We start from the raw sequence: 25,552 nt of genomic DNA, 5'->3' as shown, positions 1-25,552 counted from the left end.
GATCTTACTGGTGCTCTTCCCTTGACAACTGACAGCTTGAAACACATCACAGGTTTCAACACAGCAACAGGCGGAATTACGGTGTATGTGATATGCTCAAAATATCATACAATTTATCCTCCAAACACAAGCACAAAAAATTGCACATTCAAATTATTCACTCATTCAAATACCTGCAACAACGCCCTATTTAAATCTACAAGTGGCAATCGTTCTTCTCCAGTGATGGTGTATCCATACAGTTCTCTCAAACACGCTTTACAACAACATTTCTTAACACCAAATTTCAAATACCGAATCAACCTTTGGAGAAATCGTCAAAAACTTGCAGAAACAAAAATGGACATATACGATGGCGCAATGTGGAATGAAATCAAAGACAATAATGACAAGCGATTTGTTGATGATGCCCGGTCTCTAATGCTGACTCTAAACATCGATTGGTTCCAACCTTTTGATGGACAAACTCATTCCAGTGGTGCCATTTATCTGTCAATTAACAATCTCCCTCGAAGTGAACGTCTAAAGTCAGAAAACATTATTCTTGTTGGTATGATGCCAGGACCAATAGTATGAACAATTACTTGAAGCCACTTGTTGACGAATTGCTTGAACTGTACACTGGTATGAAGATGTCTGATAATAGCAATGAAAATATAACTGTCTGTGCTGCATTAATATGTGTTGCGTGTGATATTCCTGCTGCAAGAAAGACATCTGGATTCACAGGACATGCAAGCATATGTGTATGCCACAAGTGCCAATGTCAGTTTACCGTGATACCCGAGACTACCCAGGTAGACTTCTCTGGATTTGAATATTCCACATGAACCAAACGTACAAAGGCCGGAAATCTGGATTATGCCAATAAGTGGAAGGAAGCCAAAAATGCAGCTGAGCGTATCCGACTTGAAAGAAGCAATGACACTTAATGGTCTCAACTTCATTTGCTTACATACTTTGATCCTGTTTGGTGTACAATCATTGACCCTATGCACAATCTCTTTCTTTGAACTGCCAAGCGCATGGTGCAGATTTGGAAAGAGCTAGAGTACTTTGACAACCAAGCTCTGTTGGCCATGCAAGATCTGGAAAATGGTGTTGTTGTTCCACCTGACTATGCACGTATCAACAAAAAGATAGCTGACAAATTTTCTTTCATAAAAGCTGACGAGTGGAAATTGTGGTGCCTTATTTACTCTCCTTTTGTTCTGAAGCACATTCTTCCAGTGAAGCATCTTTCCAACTGGATGTTTTTTGTGAATGCTTGCCGTTTACTCACAGAACCCTCTGTTACTCCTGACCATATCCAGTGCCCACGCCCATCTCCAATCGTTCTGTAAAGAGTTTGAAAAGCTGTATAAAGAATTCCCTGTCACTCCAAACATGCATTTACATCTCTATCTGGGCGAGTGTATTAATGATTTTGGCCCAATTTATGCTTTCTGGTTGTTCAGCTTTGAAAAATATAATGGGTTGCTTAAGAATCTCAACACAAATCAAAAGAGTAGATTCGAAGTAACTATGATGAAACGTTTCTTGGAAAAGGCGTACGTTGGCAACTACATCTAATCTTTTGAAAAGAAATTCTCTGCAAGCACAGTTAATTTTCTACATAGCATCACTCACAGTCAAGTTATTTTAGAGCAACCTTCTTCAATAAGCAGCTCGTTTATATTGTTCACATTTATCAAATACTCTATGAATCCTCGAAAATCAGTTATGAGATGTGAACCTTTGCCATCAGATATGCTGTCATTCAAGGTCGAGCCAAAAATTGTCATGTGCAAAGAGCATTACGAGTGTTTATATCAATATTATAGGGACGCGTACAACAGTCACAATATTTTTGGTCACTACTCAGATTGCTGTGCTGGCCAGATTTTTGTTAATAATCGTATTATAAAAGCCAAGCAGATATCTCTTCTTGGCCAACAGTATTTTTCTGGGTCTTACTTTCAAGCCCTTTTTGTCGAAAAGAAAAGTGAAGACATTTCTGCATTTCCTGGCCGCATTTTATATCTATTTCAACACACATTGAACTTTGGTAACATTGATATTATTCATACTTTTGCCTTTGTTGAATGGTATGCGAGTTACTTGTCAGGAAAGGTCCAACCACTGAAAAATGAAAAAATTGAATTGTGGCAAGAACCATCCAGTTTGCTAACTTATGAGAACATCATTCCTGTCCACTGATTGTACTCACCAGTTGCTGTAGCAAAATATAGGCCTACAATAACAAATGACTTTAAATGTCTAGTAATACCTTTATCTAAAAAAATTGAATATTAGCATATAATAATAAAGATCACTATAAATCTAGTATTTTATTCTTTCAAATAATTTTTTTATTGCAAAGGGACTTTTTTATTAGTGTTAATTCTTTGCCCAAGAAGGCAGTTTTTTCATCTTTGCATTGGTAAGCTTCTTTTCTCTTCTTCCCAAGTTCTTTCTGTCAAAAGAGCATGTCTGGCTACCTTTTGGAATATTCTGATAAATAGCATCAAGTTTTTCTACAAAATTGTCACCCTATATATTCATATAAGTAACATTAATTATTACTAAAAAAATTGTACCTTTTCACTTCTCCAACTTGGACGAAATCGCCCAAAGACTCGATCAGCAGAAGATCAGTTGTCTTCAACTTCGCAATCAGTCTCCAGGTCAGACATGTAGTCAGCATGAAGAAAGTCATCAAGACCCTCGCCATACGTTTTGACAAAGTATTCCCTATTTGTTTCTAAGGCTAAAGCTCTTTTGTTTCGTGTCTGTCCATTTTTATCTTTTATAATTATTATTTTTGTGATAAGAAATATGCAGCTATTACCTGAACACGTCTTTGGGAAAGACATCCAACTCGGTTTGTTTCTGCAGTTTGATCATCAGTCTTCTTTCCTTTCAACTTTTGGCTTGAAATATAACGCAAAACCTTTCTTCTGATTTTGCCTGGTGTAATAAGTTTGCTCTCAGCCTGATTACAAAGGTAATCTACAACAGACTTGATAATATGCCTGTTTGCCTCAAAATATGCACTTTGCGTTTTATCATATTTCTCATATAACTGTTCTTCTTGTATGTACGGTCGCAATAATTGCTAAAATAATTCAACGATGAGTAATTCATTTAACTACAAAACTAGCTTGACTACTTACATCCAAGACTGGATAGCATTCAGGTGAGAGAGCTTGTTCAACAGCCTTGCTTGCTTCTGCTTCTATATTTTCAGAAGTAATAGTTGTTTTGCCACTACGCAAAAACGTATTGACTTCTGAGATTTTTTTTGTAAACCTCATCAATGGTATGGCCATCACCCAATGAAGTCTGAACTGTGTTCAAGCAAGGTCTTTTTGATGATAAATCTGCATCAGAATTATCAATCCCCTGAGATCATTTTCGCATCAAAGCAAAAATCTTGCCAGCATTCCTTGATAAGTGATCATAATGGTTATCATAAGTAAAAATATATTATTGCAGAAAAAGAAACAGCATATTATTACGTTTGCTCAGCAGAATCAATGTTGCTGCCATTATCATTGGCAGTAGTAGTGGTGGTAGTTGTGGTAGCTCTGGCAGCCTTGTTAGCTTTTTTAGAAGTGTATTTTCTTGGCATGATAAACAATAAAGTATAGTAGCTTTTAAAACATATTTTTTTATTTATACCAAGTTTGATTTGGGCTTGATGTTTGACTTTTCTTTTCTCGGGGAACACAAGGAGAGGTTTATGTTTTTATTTAACTGAATAAAAATAAATATGCTTTATATCATAATAGTACTGGTTTTATCCATTCAATTAGCGCCCATTTCCATCTAATTAGCATCCGTTTCCATCTAATTAGAACCCATTGACATCTGATTGGCTTCCATAGAAATTGAATTTGCGTCCATTGCCAACTGAATTTGCTCCCATTGCCATCTGAATTTGCTCCCCCCTTTTACTATTGGCGGAAGGGTACATGGCACTCAATTTTTTTATCCTTACGCCTTACAATTTTTTTTATATAACCATAGTATTTTTTTTTGTAAACGTCGTACTTTTTTTTGTAAACGTTGTACTTTTTTTTGTAAACGTTGTACTTTTTTTTTTGTAAACGTCGAATTTTTTTATATAACCGTAGTATTTTTTTTTGTAAGCGTCGTATTTTTTTTATATAACTGCCATATTTTTTTATATAAGTGCCAAACGCCTAATGTAATAGCACTTCAATATATGTAGATCTTTCTACAAAGATACGTCATAGAAAATATCTATAGAGAGAACTAACAGAATATGCAAACTTTTCTCCAGATTACTTTGTTAAAGTTAAATACCTTACTGCAGTTATAAGATAATAAAGCAAGTATCTCATTATAATAATTATGTTAAAATTGAAAATGCAATGATATTATTTGTATTCTTTCTTTATTGCAGAGTAAGTTTCGAATAAAAGATTCATTTTTTCGTCACTTGTAGCCTCCTTGTTGTTTTTAATGAAAAAAACAACTAGAGACTTTCTCCACTTCAAAATATAGCCACCAGCAGTTGTTTATTTCATATTTACTATCTTGCTGGCTTTTTCAATAGTTAATCCCCTTATGAAGTAGAGATAAACAAGCTTTTTTATATCTTTATCCGTAGGCTTTTGATATTGCCCTCTACTTTTTTTGGGGGTTTCGTCTGTTGTTGACGGGGCAGAACTTTTTGGATCTTCTGGCATTTCAGGCTCTTCAAGCTCTTCCATGATTTTTTCAAAGGCACTGTTATATTCTTCAAGTTTTTCGTGTAACATTGTAGGGTTTTCTGATAATAAAAGGTGAAAAAATAAAGAAATAGGAAGATATGTTAAAGTGACATATTTTATATAAATATAGTTATATCTAGCACATAGCAGTTATAATTAAATAGTAATTACTTAAGATACAAGATAAAAATCAGAACACAAGTTGAAGCAGCAAGAATAGATGTAAAGAAGATTGAGTTGTTGTTAAATAGTATTAGTCATTATATTTTCAGCTTTTTATATCAAAAAATAATATTCCAAGGTCCACTAAATTAAGTAGTACAAATTAAACTCAAGAAGATAAAAAATAAATAGGACAATATATTACCCGCAGCCATAAATTTATTATAAACATTCTTTTTTAAAAGAGATATTATAATTCTCTCTCTTTCCATTTGGTGTTTATATACCAAAACTGTTTATTTCTCTTCTTAAATCAGCAATAAATCTCATTCTCATGCTCACTTCAACAACTAAATATTACTCTGACAATGAAAACACTGCCTAAAGCTCTACACCTCATGGATTTTTTTATTATTTCCAGATCACATTATGTTTTTGTATGTAAATAAAGCCTATACCTCGGAGTCATTGATATTAATCTCTAAATAATCTATAGTATTTTGAACAAAAGCTATAAATCTGAAAAGAAAACGTGACGATTCAACCCTCAACCTACAAAGAAACTACAAGATCAAACATCTACCTGTACGATAGGAACCAGTCTACACATATTCATAATGCTTTTAAGTGCATTTCACCGACTATACTTTTTCGAAATCCAACAGTAGAATTCACTTTACCAACCACACAAAAACTTGCCAATTTTTATCTCAAATATCCAGTAATCTGATTGACTACCACAGCAATTGTATTTCTTATGAACCTGGTCCTACACAAGCATCTAATACCATTATAAAAAAGAATCCAAAAATGCTATATTTATTCAGCACCTGCTCCAACCATTTTATAATGTCAGAATTCTGATCTTCTTAATATCAAACTCAACAACTCTTTGTAATCTGCACTCGAAACAAGTAAATGTCCAACAATCTGTTAAACAACTGAAAGCGGTCCAAGAATTATGCTTTGCTCACAATACTACCCGATCTCAATTTTGGAAACCCTCATGATACAAAATACCAAAAAAAACCAAATATTACACACACAAAAACAGTAACAAAAAATAGCACAAGCTCATGACAAAAAAAAGAAATAAAAAAAGAGATGAAAAAAAAAGAGATGAAAAAATAAAAAAAATAAAAAAAAGAAATAAAAAAAAAATAAAAAATAAAAAAAAAAGAAATAAAAAAAAAATAAAAAAAAAATAAAAAAAAGAAATAAAAAAAAAGAAAAAAAAAGAAATAAAAAAAAAGAAATAAAAAAAAAAAGAAATAAAAAAAAGAAATAAAAAAAATAGAAATAAAAAAAAAAAAAAAGAGAAATAAAAAAAAGAAAAATGTAATAGCAATTTTAAAAATAATTCTCCAAATAGTATAACTAGCATTTTTATTCATAAATTTTTATAATATACATAACCATTTTTTCGCAAATAATTTCTGAAAAACTGAAAGTCTCAATAACTGAAAATAAAATGATATCTTACTGCAAGAAATATCTGAAAAACTGAAAAACTGAAAAACTGAAAGTCTCAATAACTGAAAATAAAATGATATCTTACGGCAAGAAATATCTGAAAAACTGAAAAACTGAAAAACTGAAAGTCTCAATAACTGAAAAAATGAAAGTCTCAATAACTGAAAATCTCAATAACTGAATTTCGAGCTTTTCCTTGGCTCTATACAAAAAAAAACTTTCTTTTTTTTATTTTTTTTTATTTTTTTATTTTTTTTTGGTTGGGCAAACCCATGAGGAGAAATCCCACCCCTTCCTTTGAGACAGAGAACAGGACACCATAAAGGCTCTGGTAGCACTGTAAATCGGCTAATAAAATAAACGTTCTTAAAAGTGTGAAGAAGCTTAATATGTAAACATTCATTATTCTTCAACATGTTCTTTATCCAAATATATTAAGACAACAGGACAAGACTATACCTTGGTAGAAACGTTTAAGTTATTAAAATATATTTTTTTTTGGTATATATACCCCAGTGTCTTAATAAAAGTTTCTCAGTTATCTTTCTTCCTCGATTTTAACACCCTTTTTATTTTCAAAAAAAATGCCTACTTCCAACAACTCCCTCGAATTTGTTATGGACAAGCACTGTAAAATGGTCAGTCACAGCGGTTCTGCAGACCAAACCCAGTTTTCTGGAATTGCTTTCGACCCCTTGTGCGATTTCAACCAAGAGATTGTCGACGAAATGCATGGAGAAGTTGTACTCCGATCTGTGACAGATGTCTTTGTCAACCATGCCGATATGGAATGGACCCATACCTCGGCGGGAAACCCAGCAGTCACAAACCTCCTCAGTCTCAAAAGTTTCCTGCCAACCGAAGTCAACGAGGCCACAACCAAGACAATTGTTGCACAGAAGCCGAAGACGAATCTGTCGGAGAAGGTCGATCCTGATTCTGTTCCCACTGCAGAAAGCATAGGTCGAGGTTCGTACCGAAAGTACAACCAAAACCAGGTGAACAAGCTCTTCTCCTTGGTTTTCTCGGAAAACCAGACTGCTGCTGCCGCTGCCAGGGAAATGGGGATCAATGTCCGGACTGCCCAGAACTATGTCAGGCTAGCCAGAGAGAAGATCCAGGCCGATTTTGATGCTGCCACAGTGGAGACTGATGAGTCCAATGGGCTGGAGACGATGGAGGTTGAGGAGGTTTCTGCGCCTAAAGAACGAAAACATGGCAACCAAAAGTTGTTCCAGGCACACTCTGCTTTTTTTTGAAGTTTTTCGAAAATAAACCAGATGCTACCTTGGAACAAGCAAGGATAGCTGTCATGGAAGAGTTCTCTGGGCTGCAGATTACTAAATCAGCAATCCAGAAGCACTTGGTGAAGAAGTGTGCCCTGACGATGAAGAAGTTGGAGAAGCTGCCTGAGAAGAGAGACGACGCCAACACAATTGAGATGAGACGAGACCGCATTTTGGAGTGGCAACAACTTGCGGATTTCAACTATCTGTCGAACTGTGTGTTCATCGATGAAGCAGGCTTCAACATGCGCATCAAGAGAACTTTTGGCCGTTCCGTCAGTGGCACCCCGGCTAAGACAACTGTCCCGACGCAGAGAGGTGTGTCCATCACCATCCTTGGTGCAATGTGCGAGAGAGGGATTGTCAGCCTCTCGTTGAAGAAACCCACTGCAGTCGCAACCAAGAAGAAGAGAAAGTTGGACATCTACACCAACGTTGAGGTGAACGGCCTAATTGGCACCAGAACCCAGCACTACCCCGACTTTCTTAGTCATACAATGGACGTTCTGGACAGCCAGGGTATGCAAGGACGTTATCTCATCATGGATAACGCTCCTATCCATAAGGCCAATGAAGTGAAAGACTTTATTTCTTCCCGTGGGTACAAGTGTGCATATCTTCCTGTGTATTCACCTTTCCTGAATCCAATTGAGGAAATGTGGTCCAAGATCAAGTTTGGTGTCCGCAGAGAAGAGATTACAGAGTCAGACGGGCTCATCTTAAGGATTACAGAATCAGCTAAGACTGTCACCCTTTCGGACTGTTTGGGTTGGATTAACCATGCCATTTCATTCTTTCCTCGCTGTTTGAACAGAGAGCGAAAGCTTTAAGTATGTCTTTTATGTCTATTTAAGCTCTTTACACTCTATGTCTTTTTTTATTTTATTTTTATTTTTTACTACTTTATGTCCCTCTTTTTCTTATTTTTTTTTTACTACTTTATATCCCTCTTTTTCTTATTTTTTTTTTACCACTTTATGTCCCTCTTTTTCTTATTTTTTTTACCACTTTATGTCCTTCTTTTTTTATTTATTTTACTGCTTTATGCTTTTCTTTTTTTATTACTTTGTATTTCATTATATCTTACTTCTTATTATGTGTTCTATTTCTCTATCAACTAATTATGCCTAATAAAAATATCCATGTTTTATGCCAAAAAATACGACGTTTACAAAAAAAAAATACTACGGTTATATAAAAAAAATTTGACGTTTACAAAAAAAAATACGACGTTTACAAAAAAAAAGTACGACGTTTACAAAAAAAAGTACGACGTTTACAAAAAAAAATACTACGGTTATATAAAAAAAATTGTAAGGCACAAGGATAAAAAAATTGAGTGCCATGTACTCTTCCGCCAATAGTAAAAGGGGGGAGCAAATTCAGATGGCAATGGGAGCAAATTCAGTTGGCAATGGACGCAAATTCAATTTCTATGGAAGCCAATCAGATGTCAATGGGTTCTAATTAGATGGGAACGGATGCTAATTAGATGGAAATGGGCACCAATTGAATGGATAAAACCAGTAGTGAATTTAAACGTTTAGTAATCCCTTTACCCCAAAAAATAGAAGCTTAAATAATATTAATAAAATACCACTTTGCACTCTTTTATCAATTTATTAGAAAATGTTTGATTTATTGTCTTATTGTTTCTTTGACCATGATGGCAGCTTGTTTGCCTTGGTCTTACTAAGCTGCTTATCTCTTATTCCTTTAAATTTATGCTCGAATTGACGGGTATTATTTTTCTTATCATGAGCTGCCTCATAATGCGCATCAAGTTCATCAACGAACCTATCTCCCTATATGTCAATGTAAGTATTATTACACACCATCCAAAAAAATAGTTTTTTGTACTATACCTCTTCGCTTCTCCAGCTTGGGCGGAATCTCCAAAAAAAACTCTTTTCTGAGGACGAATCCTGTTCCTCTTCTTCTCTTTCGTCATCACTCTCAAGGTCTGACATGTAATCAGCATGGAGAATACTGTCAACATTCTCTCCAAAGCTGTTCACAAAGTGTGCCCGATTGGCTTTCAAGGCAGATTGTCTTCTTTCACATGACTATATATAAATATATAATATTTCTAATTTAATATCACATCTAGTATATTGTGTGCATGTGTTTTTTACCTTTACACGTCGCTGACGAAGACAGGCCCGTCGATTCTCTTCCTGCTTCTTTTCTCCTGTTTTTTTTTCTTGCAACTTTCTGTTGCCAATGTGCCGCACAATCTTAGTTCGAAGAGTTGGCAAGTCCACCTTTTTCCCCTCTTCTTGACGACGAAGGTAATCGGTAACAGACTTCAGAACGAGTCTGTTTCCCTCACTGTTTTTATTTTCATTGGTATTGTATTGGTCATACAATTTCTCTTCACTCAAATAATTGCGCAACAATTGCTATAATATAAATGTATATTAAATTCTATCTACATAAAAACATATTATGATTACTTACATCCAATGTTGGTTGACGTCCAGGCGACATGTCTTGCTCAACTGCATTACTAGCAGTGGCTTCGGCTTTCTCAGAAGATGTGTTCTTCAAAACAGTGTTTAAGACACCATTCATGGTATCAAGTTTCTCGTACACATCATGGATGTTACGAGTTCTACCTGACGAATCACCTTCAAGATTCAACCGAGCTCTCTTTGGTGCTAGTGGTCTTTGATTGCTCACTGTTCCCTGTGAGTGTTGCAACATTATCGTCCTTATATCATTGGTATTTCTTGGTGGGCTTTTTTTTGATTTTTATAAAAAACGAAAATAAAATTAATATAAAAAAATTGAAGACTGTCTGGTTTTAATCTACCTTCCCACAGAAGGTTCTTCACCAAAAGCATTGTTAACTGAATTGTTATTGAGATTTCTTGACATTGTGAATAATAAGAATAGCTTGGTTTTTTTTAAATCCAAAGGGTCTATTTATATTATGTTTAATTTGGGCTTTAAGTTTTATTCTTTCTCAGAGAACACCATGATCTATTACATAACAAGAACAGCTTTGAATGTTTCCACTCTTGTTGTGAGTATTTTATGTGTTTCTTTAATTTAATTTTCAATCCATGTTTTATTCTTATATTATGTATTAGTATTTGAATAATATGATTTTATACTATACTCTGTTTTTCATATGTATTAGCTGCTGGCATAGTGCAACTGCGTTTTCTTTCAATTCTAAGTTACAGACAAAAATTATTTTTTGATTTATTTATTTTTAAAAAAAAACCCCGAATTCGTATTTAATAGAATAACCGCGCCCCTCTTTTTTATTTTCTCTTTCTTTAACCTGCTCTTCTCGTTTTGTCTCTTTTTATATGTCTTGGTAAGCTTACTCTTAAGATCTCAACTTTTATTAATACTTTCGGCTTTTAGAATCATCTTAATATATATTAGATAAACAATACACTCAACAAGCATTCAAAACAGTACAGGTAATAAACAATCTCCTAACCAAAATGAAACACCTTGCTGACTAAATATCTTTTATTTTTAAAATGATAGGGCTTCTACCCATTTTGTAACAAAAGATGTTTTGCTCTTGACACTATATACTTTCTGGTATTTTCAGTCTATGAAAAGGTAATATATATATAACTCAACTTAAATAATGTAACTTATCAATTCTTCTTCTCAGATAAATATGTCACGCCTTTTTTTCAAGTCATACTGGTTTGCCCCCTTTTGCAAATGCGTGTCTATAATATGTAAGTAATTCAAGTGTCTTTACAATCAAAGCGTACATATTAATAAAGTTGTTTATTTTATTTCTTGCTTTTTATTTAAAAGAAAATATCAATCAAACAGATTTTTATTCTATCGCGAGATTTGTTATGAACCCCCATAAATGATCTAGTAAATATGTTATTTAATTTTATTTCATAAAGAAACCTGTATTAATACTTCTGTATCTTTTTTTGCTCTAAGCTAATGTAGTTCCAAACAAACGTATTCTCCAAGAAAATACCAAGGATTTCATTTTCAGTTAAAGAAGTGTAAAACCAAAAAACGCGCCGAATACATGAAACCGATATGGTAGGGAAGTATAGTACAAGTTAGGTCGTCCAATCTATTCAAGCCGTCCAATAAATGAAAGTATAACATGTATAAAAGTCGTACTATTCGGATACACACTTTTAAAGAAGTATTAGTGGTCCATATTAAATAGCTAAATATATTTTCCAACCATTCAAAAATCAATAAAAACCATTTTTTCCATGAGATTCTATTTCAAATGCGTCATCTCTTGATGATGTCAACAAGATCTATTTAAGTTTTTTTTTACAATCATTCATTTGAATGCTGGTTCCTGTCAGATTTCAGACTGATTCTAGGTCGATTTTAGTGAGGTCTATCCAATAATATCATGTAATTAAAGCAAATAAAATTTTTTAAGAGGTAGAGAGTTCAAAGCCAATTCCATAACAAGAAGAGTTTAGGTACGGTTTGAAGTTATGGGTGAATATATAACCAGAATTACAGACAATTATAACATTTCAAGAAAAGGGGGAATTATAACTCTCAATTTATCTATTGATTTTAGTATCTATAATCTCATCATTTGGTTAACTAAATGAACCAATTTTTGTAATAAATACCGAACTATAATTGAACATAAACCACCGATTTTCAGAGGATTTAAACAAAAATTAAGCTACTTAAATCGGTTGTCTTTTGCAGTGAAAGTTTGGCATGTTCTGATGGATGTTGATAAACATTTCCAATATTGACTGAAAAATGACTTGTCAAAAAAATGCATTTTTCTCAACAGAAAAAAATCTTGTTCAATAAAATCTTCTCTTTCAGAGCTATCCATTTTCTCCCCCCATTTTAAAGTTTGTCTCCGTCTGAATTTCAATTAAGTGGCTCACAAAATATATTTAATCCTTTTTTGGCACATATCTCATTACTGGTTTTATCCATTCAATTGGCGCCCATTTCCATCTAATTAGCATCCATTTCCATCTAATTAGAACCCATTGACATCTGATTGGCTTCCATAGAAATTGAATTTGCGTCCATTGCCAACTGAATTTGCTCCCATTGCCATCTGAATTTGCTCCCCCCCTTTTACTATTGGCGGAAGAGTACATGGCACTCAATTTTTTTATCCTTGTGCCTTACAATTTTTTTTATATAACCGTAGTATTTTTTTTTGTAAACGTCGTACTTTTTTTTGTAAACGTCGTACTTTTTTTTTGTAAACGTCGTATTTTTTTTTGTAAACGTCAAATTTTTTTTATATAACCGTAGTATTTTTTTTTTGTAAACGTCGTATTTTTTTGGCATAAAACATGGATATTTTTATTAGGCATAATTAGTTGATAGAGAAATAGAACACATAATAAGAAGTAAGATATAATGAAATACAAAGTAATAAAAAAAGAAAAGCATAAAGCAGTAAAATAAATAAAAAAAGAAGGACATAAAGTGGTAAAAAAAATAAGAAAAAGAGGGACATAAAGTGGTAAAAAAAAAATAAGAAAAAGAGGGATATAAAGTAGTAAAAAAAAAATAAGAAAAAGAGGGACATAAAGTAGTAAAAAATAAAAATAAAATAAAAAAAGACATAGAGTGTAAAGAGCTTAAATAGACATAAAAGACATACTTAAAGCTTTCGCTCTCTGTTCAAACAGCGAGGAAAGAATGAAATGGCATGGTTAATCCAACCCAAACAGTCCGAAAGGGTGACAGTCTTAGCTGATTCTGTAATCCTTAAGATGAGCCCGTCTGACTCTGTAATCTCTTCTCTGCGGACACCAAACTTGATCTTGGACCACATTTCCTCAATTGGATTCAGGAAAGGTGAATACACAGGAAGATATGCACACTTGTACCCACGGGAAGAAATAAAGTCTTTCACTTCATTGGCCTTATGGATAGGAGCGTTATCCATGATGAGATAACGTCCTTGCATACCCTGGCTGTCCAGAACGTCCATTGTATGACTAAGAAAGTCGGGGTAGTGCTGGGTTCTGGTGCCAATTAGGCCGTTCACCTCAACGTTGGTGTAGATGTCCAACTTTCTCTTCTTCTTGGTTGCGACTGCAGTGGGTTTCTTCAACGAGAGGCTGACAATCCCTCTCTCGCACATTGCACCAAGGATGGTGATGGACACACCTCTCTGCGTCGGGACAGTTGTCTTAGCCGGGGTGCCACTGACGGAACGGCCAAAAGTTCTCTTGATGCGCATGTTGAAGCCTGCTTCATCGATGAACACACAGTTCGACAGATAGTTGAAATCCGCAAGTTGTTGCCACTCCAAAATGCGGTCTCGTCTCATCTCAATTGTGTTGGCGTCGTCTCTCTTCTCAGGCAGCTTCTCCAACTTCTTCATCGTCAGGGCACACTTCTTCACCAAGTGCTTCTGGATTGCTGATTTAGTAATCTGCAGCCCAGAGAACTCTTCCATGACAGCTATCCTTGCTTGTTCCAAGGTAGCATCTGGTTTATTTTCGAAAAACTTCAAAAAAAAGCAGAGTGTGCCTGGAACAACTTTTGGTTGCCATGTTTTCGTTCTTTAGGCGCAGAAACCTCCTCAACCTCCATCGTCTCCAGCCCATTGGACTCATCAGTCTCCACTGTGGCAGCATCAAAATCGGCCTGGATCTTCTCTCTGGCTAGCCTGACATAGTTCTGGGCAGTCCGGACATTGATCCCCATTTCCCTGGCAGCGGCAGCAGCAGTCTGGTTTTCCGAGAAAACCAAGGAGAAGAGCTTGTTCACCTGGTTTTGGTTGTACTTTCGGTACGAACCTCGACCTATCACAGGAGAAATGACCCTGAATACCCTTGTGTGAAGGTTCATGGTTACATGTGGATATTTAGAGCAATTTTTCATCTCAGCATGTTTTTTGGTGTACATGTTCATAAAGTCATGTTGTAATTTTCTATTGGCTCGGATATAATAACCATCCAAGTTATTTTATCATTATTATTATTATTATTATAAAGTTTGAACAAATAAAGTAAATGTAACACTTGTTTCCCTTTTATCTTAACATTTATAACAAAATAAACACCATGTCCTCTACTTCTGAACTTTATAATAAGAAGTGCTATTGCACAAAATGCAGCGATAATCAACAAGGCTACAGCTTTGTTTCTACACGAACCCTCCAGCGTCACAATAAAAGAGCAAGATATGAAGACAGGGAAAGAAGTGAAAGAAGTATGTTTTGTTTTTCATTTTCATTTTCATTTTGGTTATTTTATATAATGTTTTATTTCAATAGATATATCTGTTCAAAGAAATCTCATGGATATTGATTTTGAAAGTAAGAAACGTTAATTGTGATAAAAAGAGAAGTAAACTAAAAATTGAATTCTATATGTAGCTACATCAAACCAACAAACCGGACCCATAGAAGCAATGGACGGTCAGACCAACTCGCCTGTTTGGGAAGGAGCCCCAATTTCTGACGATGAGGTTGCTTTTAGCAATGAGTCGAATGGCGAAAGCAGTGATGGTGATGAAAATGACAATGACGAAGAAAGCAATGGCGGTGAAGAAAGTGAAGACAATGAAGAGAATATTGTTGAGATTGAAATCGAAGAATTCGATACTGAAGGTCAGTCCGTGTTAATTAACTACTGGTTTTATCCATTCAATTGGCGCCCATTTCCATCTAATTAGCATCCGTTTCCATCTAATTAGAACCCATTGACATCTGATTGGCTTCCATAGAAATTGAATTTGCGTCCATTGCCAACTGAATTTGCTCCCATTGCCATCTGAATTTGCTCCCCCCCTTTTACTATTGGTGAAAGGGTACATGGCACTCAATTTTTTTATCCTTGCGCCTTACAATTTTTTTTATATAACCGTAGTATTTTTTTTTGTAAACGTCGTACTTTTTTTTGTAAACGTCGTACTTTTTTTTTGTAAACGTCGTATTTTTTTTTGTAAACGTCGAATTTTTTTTATATAACCGTAGTATTTTTTTTTTGTAAACGTTGTATTTTTTTTATATAACCGTAGTATTTTTTTTGTAAACGCCGTATTTTTTTTATATAACTGCCATATTTTTTTATATAAGTGCCAAACGCCTAATGTAATAGCACTTCAATATATGTAGATCTTTCTACAAAGATACGTCATAGAAAATATCTATAGAGAGAACTAACAGAATATGCAAACTTTTCTCCAGATTACTTTGTTAAAGTTAAATACCTTACTGCAGTTATAAGATAATAAAGCAAGTATCTCATTATAATAATTATGTTAAAATTGAAAATGCAATGATATTATTTGTATGCTTTCTTTATTGCAGAGTAAGTTTCGAATAAAAGATTCATTTTTTCGTCACTTGTAGCCTCCTTGTTGTTTTTAATGAAAAAAACAACTGGAGACTTTCTCCACTTCAAAATATAGCCACCAGCAGTTGTTTGTTTCATATTTACTATCTTGCTGGCTTTTTCGATAGTTAATCCCCTTATGAAGTAGAGATAAAGAAGCTTTTTTATATCTTTATCCGTAGGCTTTTGATATTGCCCTCTACTTTTTTTGGGGGTTTCGTCTGTTGTTGACGGGGCAGAACTTTTTGGATCTTCTGGCATTTCAGGCTCTTCAAGCTCTTCCATGATTTTTTCAAAGGCACTGTTATATTCTTCAAGTTTTTCGTGTAACATTGTAGGGTTTTCTGATAATAAAAGGTGAAAAAATAAAGAAATAGGAAGATATGTTAAAGTGACATATTTTATATAAATATAGTTATATCTAGCACATAGCAGTTATAATTAAATAGTAATTACTTAAGATGCAAGATAAAAATCAGAACACAAGTTGAAGCAGCAAGAATAGATGTAAAGAAGATTGAGTTGTTGTTAAATAGTATTAGTCATTATATTTTCAGCTTTTTATATCAAAAAATAATATTCCAAGGTCCACTAAATAAAGTAGTACAAATTGAACTCAAGGAGATAAAAAATAAATAGGACAATATATTACCCGCAGCCATAAATTTATTATAAACATTCTTTTTTAAAAGAGATATCATAATTCTCTCTCTTTCCATTTGGTGTTTATATACCAAAACTGTTTATTTCTCTTCTTAAATCAGCAATGAATCTCATTCTCATGCTCACTTCAACAACTAAATATTACTCTGACAATGAAAACACTGCCTAAAGCTCTACACCTCATGGATTTTTTTATTATTTCCAGATCACATTATGTTTCTGTATGTAAATAAAGCCTATACCTCGGAGTCATTGATATTAATCTCTAAATAATCTATAGTATTTTGAACAAAAGCTATAAATCTGAAAAGAAAACGTGACGATTCAACCCTCCACCTACAAAGAAACTACAAGATCAAACATCTACCTGTACGATAGGAACCAGTCTACACATATTCATAATGCTTTTAAGTGCATTCCACCGACTATACTTTTTCGAAATCCAACAGTAGAATTCACTCTACCGACCACACAAAAACTTGCCAATTTTTATCTCAAATATCCAGTAATCTGATTGACTACCACAGCAATTGTATTTCTTATGAACCTGGTCCTACACAAGCATCTAATACCATTACAAAAAAGAATCCAAAAATGCTATATTTATTCAGCACCTGCTCCAACCATTTTACAATGTCAGAATCCTGATCTTCTTAATATCAAACTCAACAACTCTTTGTAATCTGCACTCGAAACAAGTAAATGTCCAACAATCTGTTAAACAACTGAAAGCGGTCCAAGAATTATGCTTTGCTCACAATACTACCCGATCTCAATTTTGGAAACCCTCATGATACAAAATACTAAAAAAAACCCAAATATTACACACACAAAAACAGTAACAAAAAATAGCACAAGCTCATGACAAAAAAAAGAAATAAAAAAAGAGATGAAAAAAAAAAGAGATGAAAAAATAAAAAAAATAAAAAAAAGAAATAAAAAAAAAATAAAAAAATAAAAAAAAAAGAAATAAAAAAAAAATTAAAAAAAAAAATAAAAAAAAGAAATAAAAAAAAAGAAAAAAAAAGAAATAAAAAAAAAAGAAATAAAAAAAATAGAAATAAAAAAAAGAAAAAAAAAAAGAAATAAAAAAAAGAAAAATGTAATAGCAATTTTAAAAATAATTCTCCAAATAGTATAACTAGCATTTTTATTCATAAATTTTTATAATATACATAACCATTTTTTCGCAAATAATTTCTGAAAAACTGAAAGTCTCAATAACTGAAAATAAAATGATATCTTACTGCAAGAAATTTCTGAAAAACTGAAAAACTGAAAAACTGAAAGTCTCAATAACTGAAAAAATGAAAGTCTCAATAACTGAAAAACTGAAAATCTTAATAACTGAAAATAAAATGGTATCTAACCGCAGAAATTTCTGAAAAACTGAAAATCTCAATAACTGAATTTCGAGCTTTTCCTTGGCTCTATACAAAAAAAAACTTTCTTTTTTTTTTATTTTTTTTTTTTTTATTTTTTTTTATTTTTTTTTTGGTTGGGCAAACCCATGAGGAGAAATCCCACCCCTTCCTTCGAGACAGAGGACAGGACACCATAAAGGCTCTGGTAGCACTGTAAATCGGCTAATAAAATAAATGTTCTTAAAAGTGTGAAGAAGCTTAATATGTAAACATTCATTATTCTTCAACACGTTCTTTATCCAAATATATTAAGACAACAGGACAAGACTATACCTTGGTAGAAACGTTTAAGTTATTAAAATATATTTTTTTTTGGTATATATACCCCAGTGTCTTAATAAAAGTTTCTCAGTTATCTTTCTTCCTCGATTTTAACACCCTTTTTATTTTCAAAAAAAAATGCCTACTTCCAACAACTCCCTCGAATTTGTTATGGACAAGCACTGTGAAATGGTCAGTCACAGCGGTTCTGCAGACCAAACCCAGTTTTCTGGAATTGCTTTCGACCCCTTGTGCGATTTCAACCAAGAGATTGTCGACGAAATGCATGGAGAAGTTGTACTCCGATCTGTGACAGATGTCTTTGTCAACCATGCCGATATGGAATGGACCCGTACCTCGGCTGGAAACCCAGCAGTCACAAACCTCCTCAGTCTCAAAAGTTTCCTGCCAACCGAAGTCAACGAGGCCACAACCAAGACAATTGTTGCACAGAAGCCGAAGACGAATCTGCCGGAGAAGGTCGATCCTGATTCTGTTCCCACTGCAGAAAGCATAGGTCGAGGTTCGTACCGAAAGTACAACCAAAACCAGGTGAACAAGCTCTTCTCCTTGGTTTTCTCGGAAAACCAGACTGCTGCTGCCGCTGCCAGGGAAACGGGGATCAATGTCCGGACTGCCCAGAACTATGTCAGGCTGGCCAGAGAGAAGATCCAGGCCGATTTTGATGCTGCCACAGTGGAGACTGATGAGTCCAATGGGCTGGAGACGATGGAGGTTGAGGAGGTTTCTGCGCCTAAAGAACGAAAACATGGCAACCAAAAGTTGTTCCAGGCGCACTCTGCTTTTTTTTTGAAGTTTTTCGAAAATAAACCAGATGCTACCTTGGAACAAGCAAGGATAGCTGTCATGGAAGAGTTCTCTGGGCTGCAGATTACCAAATCAGCAATCCAGAAGCACTTGGTGAAGAAGTGTGCCCTGACGATGAAGAAGTTGGAGAAGCTGCCTGAGAAGAGAGACGACGCCAACACAATTGAGATGAGACGAGACCGCATTTTGGAGTGGCAACAACTTGCGGATTTCAACTATCTGTCGAACTGTGTGTTCATCGATGAAGCAGGCTTCAACATGCACATCAAGAGAACTTTTGGCCGTTCCGTCAGTGGCACCCCAGCAAAGACAACTGTCCCGACGCAGAGAGGTGTGTCCATCACCATCCTTGGTGCAATGTGCGAGAGAGGGATCGTCAGCCTCTCGTTGAAGAAACCCACTGCAGTCGCAACCAAGAAGAAGAGAAAGTTGGACATCTACACCAACGTTGAGGTGAACGGTCGAATTGGCACCAGAACCCAGCACTACCTCGACTTTCTTAGTCATACAATGGACGTTCTGGACAGCCAGGGTATGCAAGGACGTTATCTCATCATGGATAACGCTCCTATCCATAAGGCCGATGAGGTGAAAGACTTTATTTCTTCCCGTGGGTACAAGTGTGCATATCTTCCTGTGTATTCACCTTTCCTGAATCCAATTGAGGAAATGTGGTCCAAGATCAAGTTTGGTGTCCGCAGAGAAGAGATTACAGAGTCAGACGGGCTCATCTTAAGGATTACAGAATCAGCTAAGACTGTCACCCTTTCGGACTGTTTGGGTTGGATTAACCATGCCATTTCATTCTTTCCTCGCTGTTTGAACAGAGAGCGAAAGCTTTAAGTATGTCTTTTATGTCTATTTAAGCTCTTTACACTCTATGTCTTTTTTTATTTTATTTTTATTTTTTACTACTTTATGTCCCTCTTTTTCTTATTTTTTTTTTACTACTTTATATCCCTCTTTTTCTTATTTTTTTTACCACTTTATGTCCCTCTTTTTTTATTTATTTTACTGCTTTATGCTTTTCTTTTTTTATTACTTTGTATTTCATTATATCTTACTTCTTATTATGTGTTCTATTTCTCTATCAACTAATTATGCCTAATAAAAATATCCATGTTTTATGCCAAAAAAATACGACGTTTACAAAAAAAAATACTACGGTTATATAAAAAAAATTCGACGTTTACAAAAAAAAATACGACGTTTACAAAAAAAAATACGACGTTTACAAAAAAAAAGTACGACGTTTACAAAAAAAAATACTACGTTTACAAAAAAAAATACGACGTTTACAAAAAAAAAGTACGACGTTTACAAAAAAAAATACTACGGTTATATAAAAAAAATTGTAAGGCGTAAGGATAAAAAATTGAGTGCCATGTACCCTTCCGCCAATAGTAAAAGGGGGGGAGCAAATTCAGATGGCAATGGGAGCAAATTCAGTTGGCAATGGACGCAAATTCAATTTCTATGGAAGCCAATCAGATGTCAATGGGTTCTAATTAGATGGAAACGGATGCTAATTAGATGGAAATGGGCGCCAATTGAATGGATAAAACCAGTAATAAAAAAAGACCCAAAAAAAATTCAAGGAAAAGAACCAAAAAAGAAAAATCTGAAAAAAGGGGGGGTGTTAATTTTTTTTGTTTTTTTTTACAATAGATCCTTTTGCCACCCCAAATATGCCTGAAAATCCGGTACACAGGTTCATTGCTACTTTTGTGGTAATGTTTGCTTCCCGCTATGTGGTCAATAAGGGCGCTGTTGTCTTGATCGAATTCATCAACAAGCTCTTGTCGATTTACGAGCAGGATTTCCAATTGCCCATGAGTCTTTCTGGTCTCCAAAGCATGACAGGATTCTCAGCCATGACAAAAGGGATTAAGAGATTTGTCGTTTGTCAGGATTGCCACAAGGTGTATGAGGAAAGTGTACCTGCTCCTTTGAATTGTGATTTCGTAAAGCTTGGTGCACATACCGCCTGTAATTGCAAATTAATGGTCCAATCATTGTCTGGTGGTTTGGTCGCAAAGAAGTCTTATGTATATCAGTCTCTCACACATGCTCTTAAAATTCTTTTCCTCCGTCCTGATTTCGAGCAAAAGATCATGCATTGGAACCAAGAATTCAAGATCACTGATACATTGTGTGATGTTTACGATGGTGAAGCCTGGACTGATTTGAAGGACAATAACAATGAAATTTTTGTTGAGCATCCTCGTTCATTGATGCTGACATTAAACATCGACTGGTTCCAGCCTTTCGATGGTACTAGCTATTCCTGCGGTGCTATCTACCTGGTGATTAACAACCTGCCTAGAAGTGAGCGGTTTAAAGCAGAAAATACAATCCTTGTTAGCCTCATGCCCGGACCAAAAGAGCCAAAATCAGAAGAGATCAATCATTATCTCAAGCCATTAGTCGACGAAATGATACAGCTCTATCTTGGAATACAGATACCCACCTACCAGCAAACAGACGGTGCAACAGTTCGTGCAGCCTTATTGATGGTTGCATGCGATATACCTGCTGCCAGAAAGACTAGTGGGTTCACCGCGCACAACAGCACATGCGCCTGTTACAAATGCAACAATCAATTTTATCATCTGCCAGGCACTTCTTCTGTCGATTTCCGTGGATTTGATTGTGACCAGTGGCGCCATCGAAGTGATAGAGCAAACCGTGTGCATGCTGAGGAGTGGAATAGTGCGAGTACACGCTCAGAAAGGCAGCAGCTGGAGGTCGAATATGGTGTTCGATGGTCACAGTTGTATTGCCATGGATACTTTGATCTAGTACGTGGAACGATCATTGATCCCATGCATAATCTTTTTCTGGGAACACCAAAGAGAATGATTGAAACATGGACAAAAATCAAAAAAATGAAAAACAATGATCTGCTTGCAATGCAGACAGTTGCAGCAACGATGATATTGCCCAGCGACTATACCAAGCTGAAAACGAAGATAGGAAAGGGCTTTTCCCACATGAAAGCAGATGAGTGGAAGTCTTGGGTATTGGTGTACTCTCCCGTGCTTCTAAAACCAGTTCTTCCGTCCAATATGTTCAATGGCTGGATGCACTATGTAAAAGCATGCCGTATACTTGTAAAGCCGTCAATCAGTTTCATCGAAATAGACCAAGCACACAGATATCTACAAGAATTCTGTCAATCTTGTGAAGATACATATGAACCAAAAGTCCTCACCTGCAACATGCACCTGCACCTCCATCTTCATGACACAATTCGTGATTTTGGACCCGTGTATGGCTATTGGCTCTTTGGTTTTGAGAGATACAATGGTTTGTTAAAGAATAACAAGACAAACAGAAAAGACGGGTTTGAAACAACCTATATGACAAAATTCACTGCAGACGCATACAAAGCTGATTACGTACGAAATACGTTATCATGTCCAAGCCTCATTCCATTCCTTCCTCTTTTCGAAAAACTTACCTCTACGACCGCACCTATAACGACCTATGCCACTTATGCTCCAACCAACCAACAACCTTTCCGACTGCAACAATTTGTAGACTCATCCTTAAGTCGAGCAGCACCTATCAAAGGCAATGAACCACTCCCCCCATCCACCTTTCCTTTACAGTCCTTAAAAGAATCAACAATGAGTGATATTGATTATCCTCAATTGTTAGATTATTATAAAATCGCCTATGCCATGCCCAATCTCATTTCTTACCACGATGCCAGATTGTCACAATATTTTGTAAATAACCGAATCACAAAATTGAAATCAATTGATCTCCTTGGCCAAACATATATTGGGAATAACAGTTCTGGTAAGCGCGGGTCACTCGTTCAAGCTTTCTTCCGTAGCAGCAATGGCCGAACTTCAAGCCTATATACCGGACAAATTCAGTATCTTTTTATACATTCATTTACTCTGCCTCCTCATCCAAACCACCGAGCATCAACATTACATCAAGACCAGCATGTTTTTGCATACATCCGATGGTATAATTCGACAAATGACAATGAACACAGAGATGAAGGTATTGCAATCTGCTTGCCAGAATTCTCTGCTGATAATTATTACAGCATCTTGCCTGTACATCGCATACACTTAGAGGTCGCAACTGCTGTAGATGTAACTGATATGAACGAAGAAAGAATGCTGGTCATTCCTATGCCGAAAAAATACTATGCCTGAAGCCTTTATGAATAATTATGCACTATGATTTTTTATGAGAATAATTAAATAAAAACAAAGAACAAGTAATGCCTCTTTATGCATTTTTTTGGTTATTTAAAGTATAGGACGTTATGAATGAAGAAAAAAAGAACAAAAAATATAAACTTTATTTAGGGCCCGTTTCTAAGAGCCCACTGAGGAAACTGTGACGCAATTGCATCAGGGACTGGTCCTTCAACGGTTTCGCCAAAAGCACGTGACAGCAATTGATGGCTATTTAAGCCTAAATCAGCTACCACTTTGTTGTCAACAAGTGTGATGAAGTGGTTGTACTATATTAAAGACATTAATATTTTATTCAGTATAATACAATATAATATATTAACTAAATTAAATATTTCAACTTTCAAAAAACTAAGTACCTCATCACTTCTCCAACCTGGACGACGAAGACGAAGCCCACTATAAGAAACATGAGGCGAAGTGCCATCGTCTGACTCACCAACAGACATAGCCTCTTCTATAATGAGACCAGAGCAATCTCTTTTCATCTCGTCATCAATAGCAGTCTTGTTAGACTGGTACGCTGTTTTGCGACGTTTCAAGTGCTGTTGAAAATATTAAATTAGTTTTCTTTTTTTGCTTTAAATTAATGACTTAGATAAGAATTATTCAAATAATAAATAAATAAAGTATAACTTACCTCCTTTTCGCGGCTACTCCTTCTGTTGCGAGCATTGTCTGACTTCTTTTTAGCCTGAGACTTATTAGCTGCACGCTTTCTGCTAGTGAAGTTCGTGTAGACAAAGTCACGAACATCACTTTTTCTCAGTCCTGCTCCTACGAAATTTCTTTCCAAGTAGGCAACGAGGTTTTCTGTCAGCTCAGTGTTTGGCGACTGGTTGAAGTTGACAGCCGTGTTCCACCTTGGCTTGCCATTGTTGGCTTGAATTTCAGCCAAATGTTTTGACTTGAACTTAGGGTCCCACAAATGCTCCCGAAGAAGTCTCTATTGAATCTTGGTAAGTTATTAAAGATATAACTTACTATATGTATGATACATACATAGGCTTTTGTTTTGTTGACTGATTTTGCATCAGAAGCCATGGTGGGAGAACCAGCTACATTCATTTCCATGCTCACAGGAGCAACAGCATGCACTAAAGCCATCGGCTGACTCTGCAAAACAGCAGACACAGGAGTGTTCGAAGTTTTTGCTTTGATATCAGCAACGTCTTTCATGACAGTGGTCATGTCACGACGCAAGATGGCAAGAGAGTTTGTCATCTCTCTCTCAGCAGGAGTGCGTCGAGTGGGATAGCTTTCATTTTGGTTAGACATATTCTATTAATTTAAAAAATATAAGTTCAAATATGTATTAACTGTTAATGCTTTTATATTCTTTGAATAAATTTCTATTATACACTACAATTATATTTATTATCAAACATACCAAAATAAAAGACAGAAAAAGATGGGAAGATAGAGAGAGAAAGTGTGAGTATAAGTAAGAATAATTGTAAGAGTGCGTGAGCAAGGGTGAGTAAGATTGTAGCAAAAACGTATATTTATATTTCCAAAAAAAAGGATGTCTAGTCTTGATTGATCTTGGTTAAAAGAATATATCTAAAGTAACTTCTTGTACACACACTGTGTAAATTGATACAAAGATTGCTTTTAGATACTACACCATTATATCTATTATGCTTTTTGGATATTTTTTTTGAGTTTCATTTTTTTTAATTGCCTATTTTGTTTTTTTTGTATTTTATTTACTTATTTTTTTTATTTTTCCATATTTTTCCATATTTTTCCTTATCGACCATTTTCTTTTCTTTTCTTTCTCTTTCTGATTTTTGTTATAACTGTCAATTTTACTGGTAAGATACATTCTTCTTAAAAATACTTCTGTACAGACAACAACAAGATTAACACATTCTGTTGTCATAGATACATATATACTCTCTTAGTGTTTTACTATATTCGCAAACTTTTTTGGTAACATATCTTCTTTTTTTTTAAAGCAATTCTTTTCTTCAAATGTAACTAAATAATAGTTATTATTTCAGTTGTCATAGATACTAGCGTGTTTTTTCCTTCTGATGTATTCTCTTTACAATGGCCATCCGGATTAGTCCAGGTTAGTAACTATACTTCATGTCATCATCATATAAAATTATTCTGACTTTTCTCCTTCTTTTTTATAGACAATATCGCCAAAAATATTCCCTACAATTAAACAAGACCATCAACACGGTAATATTTTATTTTTTA

The 25,552-nt window shown here is 35.0% G+C and overlaps 11 protein-coding genes across 11 annotated transcripts; 5 read left to right on the top strand and 6 right to left on the bottom strand.

Annotated features, from left to right (window-relative positions):
* Positions 1–1,025: 1,025 nt before the first annotated feature.
* On the top strand, positions 1,026–2,199 carry PHYBLDRAFT_148475 (hypothetical protein; the record flags this gene model as incomplete). The annotated part of the gene is made up of 3 exons (XM_018432095.1): positions 1,026–1,339; positions 1,458–1,550; positions 1,620–2,199. 3 exons carry the CDS (start codon positions 1,026–1,028, stop codon positions 2,197–2,199), a joined length of 987 nt encoding a protein of 328 aa, XP_018288604.1.
* Positions 2,200–2,633: 434 nt separating this feature from the next.
* On the bottom strand, positions 2,634–4,769 carry PHYBLDRAFT_148474 (hypothetical protein; the record flags this gene model as incomplete). Its single annotated transcript, XM_018432094.1, has 6 exons — positions 2,634–2,771; positions 2,831–3,097; positions 3,156–3,249; positions 3,315–3,362; positions 3,501–3,585; positions 4,640–4,769. 6 exons carry the CDS (start codon positions 4,767–4,769, stop codon positions 2,634–2,636), a joined length of 762 nt encoding a protein of 253 aa, XP_018288603.1.
* A 2,171-nt stretch (positions 4,770–6,940) lies between these two features.
* PHYBLDRAFT_171305 (Homeodomain-like DNA binding domain-containing transcription factor) lies at positions 6,941–8,495 on the top strand (the record flags this gene model as incomplete). The annotated part of the gene is made up of 3 exons (XM_018436569.1): positions 6,941–7,546; positions 7,618–8,145; positions 8,457–8,495. The coding sequence occupies 3 exons, from the start codon at positions 6,941–6,943 to the stop codon at positions 8,493–8,495; spliced, it is 1,173 nt and encodes a 390-aa protein (XP_018288602.1).
* Positions 8,496–9,288: 793 nt separating this feature from the next.
* Positions 9,289–10,522, bottom strand: PHYBLDRAFT_171304 (hypothetical protein; the record flags this gene model as incomplete). The annotated part of the gene is made up of 5 exons (XM_018436568.1): positions 9,289–9,447; positions 9,508–9,708; positions 9,778–10,044; positions 10,103–10,382; positions 10,458–10,522. The coding sequence occupies 5 exons, from the start codon at positions 10,520–10,522 to the stop codon at positions 9,289–9,291; spliced, it is 972 nt and encodes a 323-aa protein (XP_018288601.1).
* A 2,708-nt stretch (positions 10,523–13,230) lies between these two features.
* On the bottom strand, positions 13,231–14,509 carry PHYBLDRAFT_171303 (Homeodomain-like DNA binding domain-containing transcription factor; the record flags this gene model as incomplete). The annotated part of the gene is made up of 3 exons (XM_018436567.1): positions 13,231–13,269; positions 13,581–14,108; positions 14,180–14,509. 3 exons carry the CDS (start codon positions 14,507–14,509, stop codon positions 13,231–13,233), a joined length of 897 nt encoding a protein of 298 aa, XP_018288600.1.
* Positions 14,510–14,667: 158 nt separating this feature from the next.
* PHYBLDRAFT_148470 (hypothetical protein) lies at positions 14,668–15,360 on the top strand (the record flags this gene model as incomplete). The annotated part of the gene is made up of 4 exons (XM_018432093.1): positions 14,668–14,815; positions 14,880–14,921; positions 14,982–15,215; positions 15,332–15,360. The coding sequence occupies 4 exons, from the start codon at positions 14,668–14,670 to the stop codon at positions 15,358–15,360; spliced, it is 453 nt and encodes a 150-aa protein (XP_018288599.1).
* A 531-nt stretch (positions 15,361–15,891) lies between these two features.
* PHYBLDRAFT_148469 (hypothetical protein) lies at positions 15,892–16,275 on the bottom strand (the record flags this gene model as incomplete). Its single annotated transcript, XM_018432092.1, has 1 exon — positions 15,892–16,275. One exon carries the CDS (start codon positions 16,273–16,275, stop codon positions 15,892–15,894), a length of 384 nt encoding a protein of 127 aa, XP_018288598.1.
* Positions 16,276–18,428: 2,153 nt separating this feature from the next.
* Positions 18,429–19,984, top strand: PHYBLDRAFT_171300 (hypothetical protein; the record flags this gene model as incomplete). The annotated part of the gene is made up of 2 exons (XM_018436566.1): positions 18,429–19,634; positions 19,946–19,984. 2 exons carry the CDS (start codon positions 18,429–18,431, stop codon positions 19,982–19,984), a joined length of 1,245 nt encoding a protein of 414 aa, XP_018288597.1.
* A 1,449-nt stretch (positions 19,985–21,433) lies between these two features.
* On the top strand, positions 21,434–21,964 carry PHYBLDRAFT_102255 (hypothetical protein; the record flags this gene model as incomplete). The annotated part of the gene is made up of 1 exon (XM_018427698.1): positions 21,434–21,964. A coding segment is annotated over one exon (531 nt), but the record flags the coding sequence as incomplete, so codon positions are not given.
* A 450-nt stretch (positions 21,965–22,414) lies between these two features.
* On the bottom strand, positions 22,415–23,385 carry PHYBLDRAFT_159552 (hypothetical protein). Its single transcript, XM_018434008.1, has 4 exons — positions 23,193–23,385; positions 22,826–22,984; positions 22,582–22,734; positions 22,415–22,511 (listed from the first exon to the last, which is right to left on the bottom strand). The coding sequence occupies exons 1-2, from the start codon at positions 23,266–23,268 to the stop codon at positions 22,866–22,868; spliced, it is 195 nt and encodes a 64-aa protein (XP_018288595.1). The 5' UTR covers positions 23,269–23,385; the 3' UTR covers positions 22,415–22,511; positions 22,582–22,734; positions 22,826–22,865.
* A 63-nt stretch (positions 23,386–23,448) lies between these two features.
* On the bottom strand, positions 23,449–24,619 carry PHYBLDRAFT_171298 (hypothetical protein; the record flags this gene model as incomplete). The annotated part of the gene is made up of 4 exons (XM_018436565.1): positions 23,449–23,610; positions 23,701–23,886; positions 23,982–24,287; positions 24,326–24,619. 4 exons carry the CDS (start codon positions 24,617–24,619, stop codon positions 23,449–23,451), a joined length of 948 nt encoding a protein of 315 aa, XP_018288594.1.
* Between the last annotated feature and the right edge of the window lie 933 nt (positions 24,620–25,552).

This window comes from Phycomyces blakesleeanus, assembly GCF_001638985.1.
Source record: "Phycomyces blakesleeanus NRRL 1555(-) unplaced genomic scaffold PHYBLscaffold_18, whole genome shotgun sequence".
Classification (NCBI taxonomy): domain Eukaryota; kingdom Fungi; phylum Mucoromycota; class Mucoromycetes; order Mucorales; family Phycomycetaceae; genus Phycomyces; species Phycomyces blakesleeanus.
The sequence above is the reverse complement of the archived record's forward strand: the minus strand, read 5'-3'. Positions and strand labels throughout refer to the sequence as shown.

Excerpts from the sequence above, each read along its gene's own strand:
- PHYBLDRAFT_159552 (XM_018434008.1), bottom strand. The coding sequence starts at position 23,268 with ATGACCAGCATTCTTTCTTCGTTCATATCAGTTACATCTACAGCAGTT. Across the intron at positions 22,985-23,192 it reads TAAGTGTATGCGATGTACAG|GCTTGAAGTTCGGCCATTGC; the intron begins GCAAGATGCTGT and ends TCCGGTATATAG.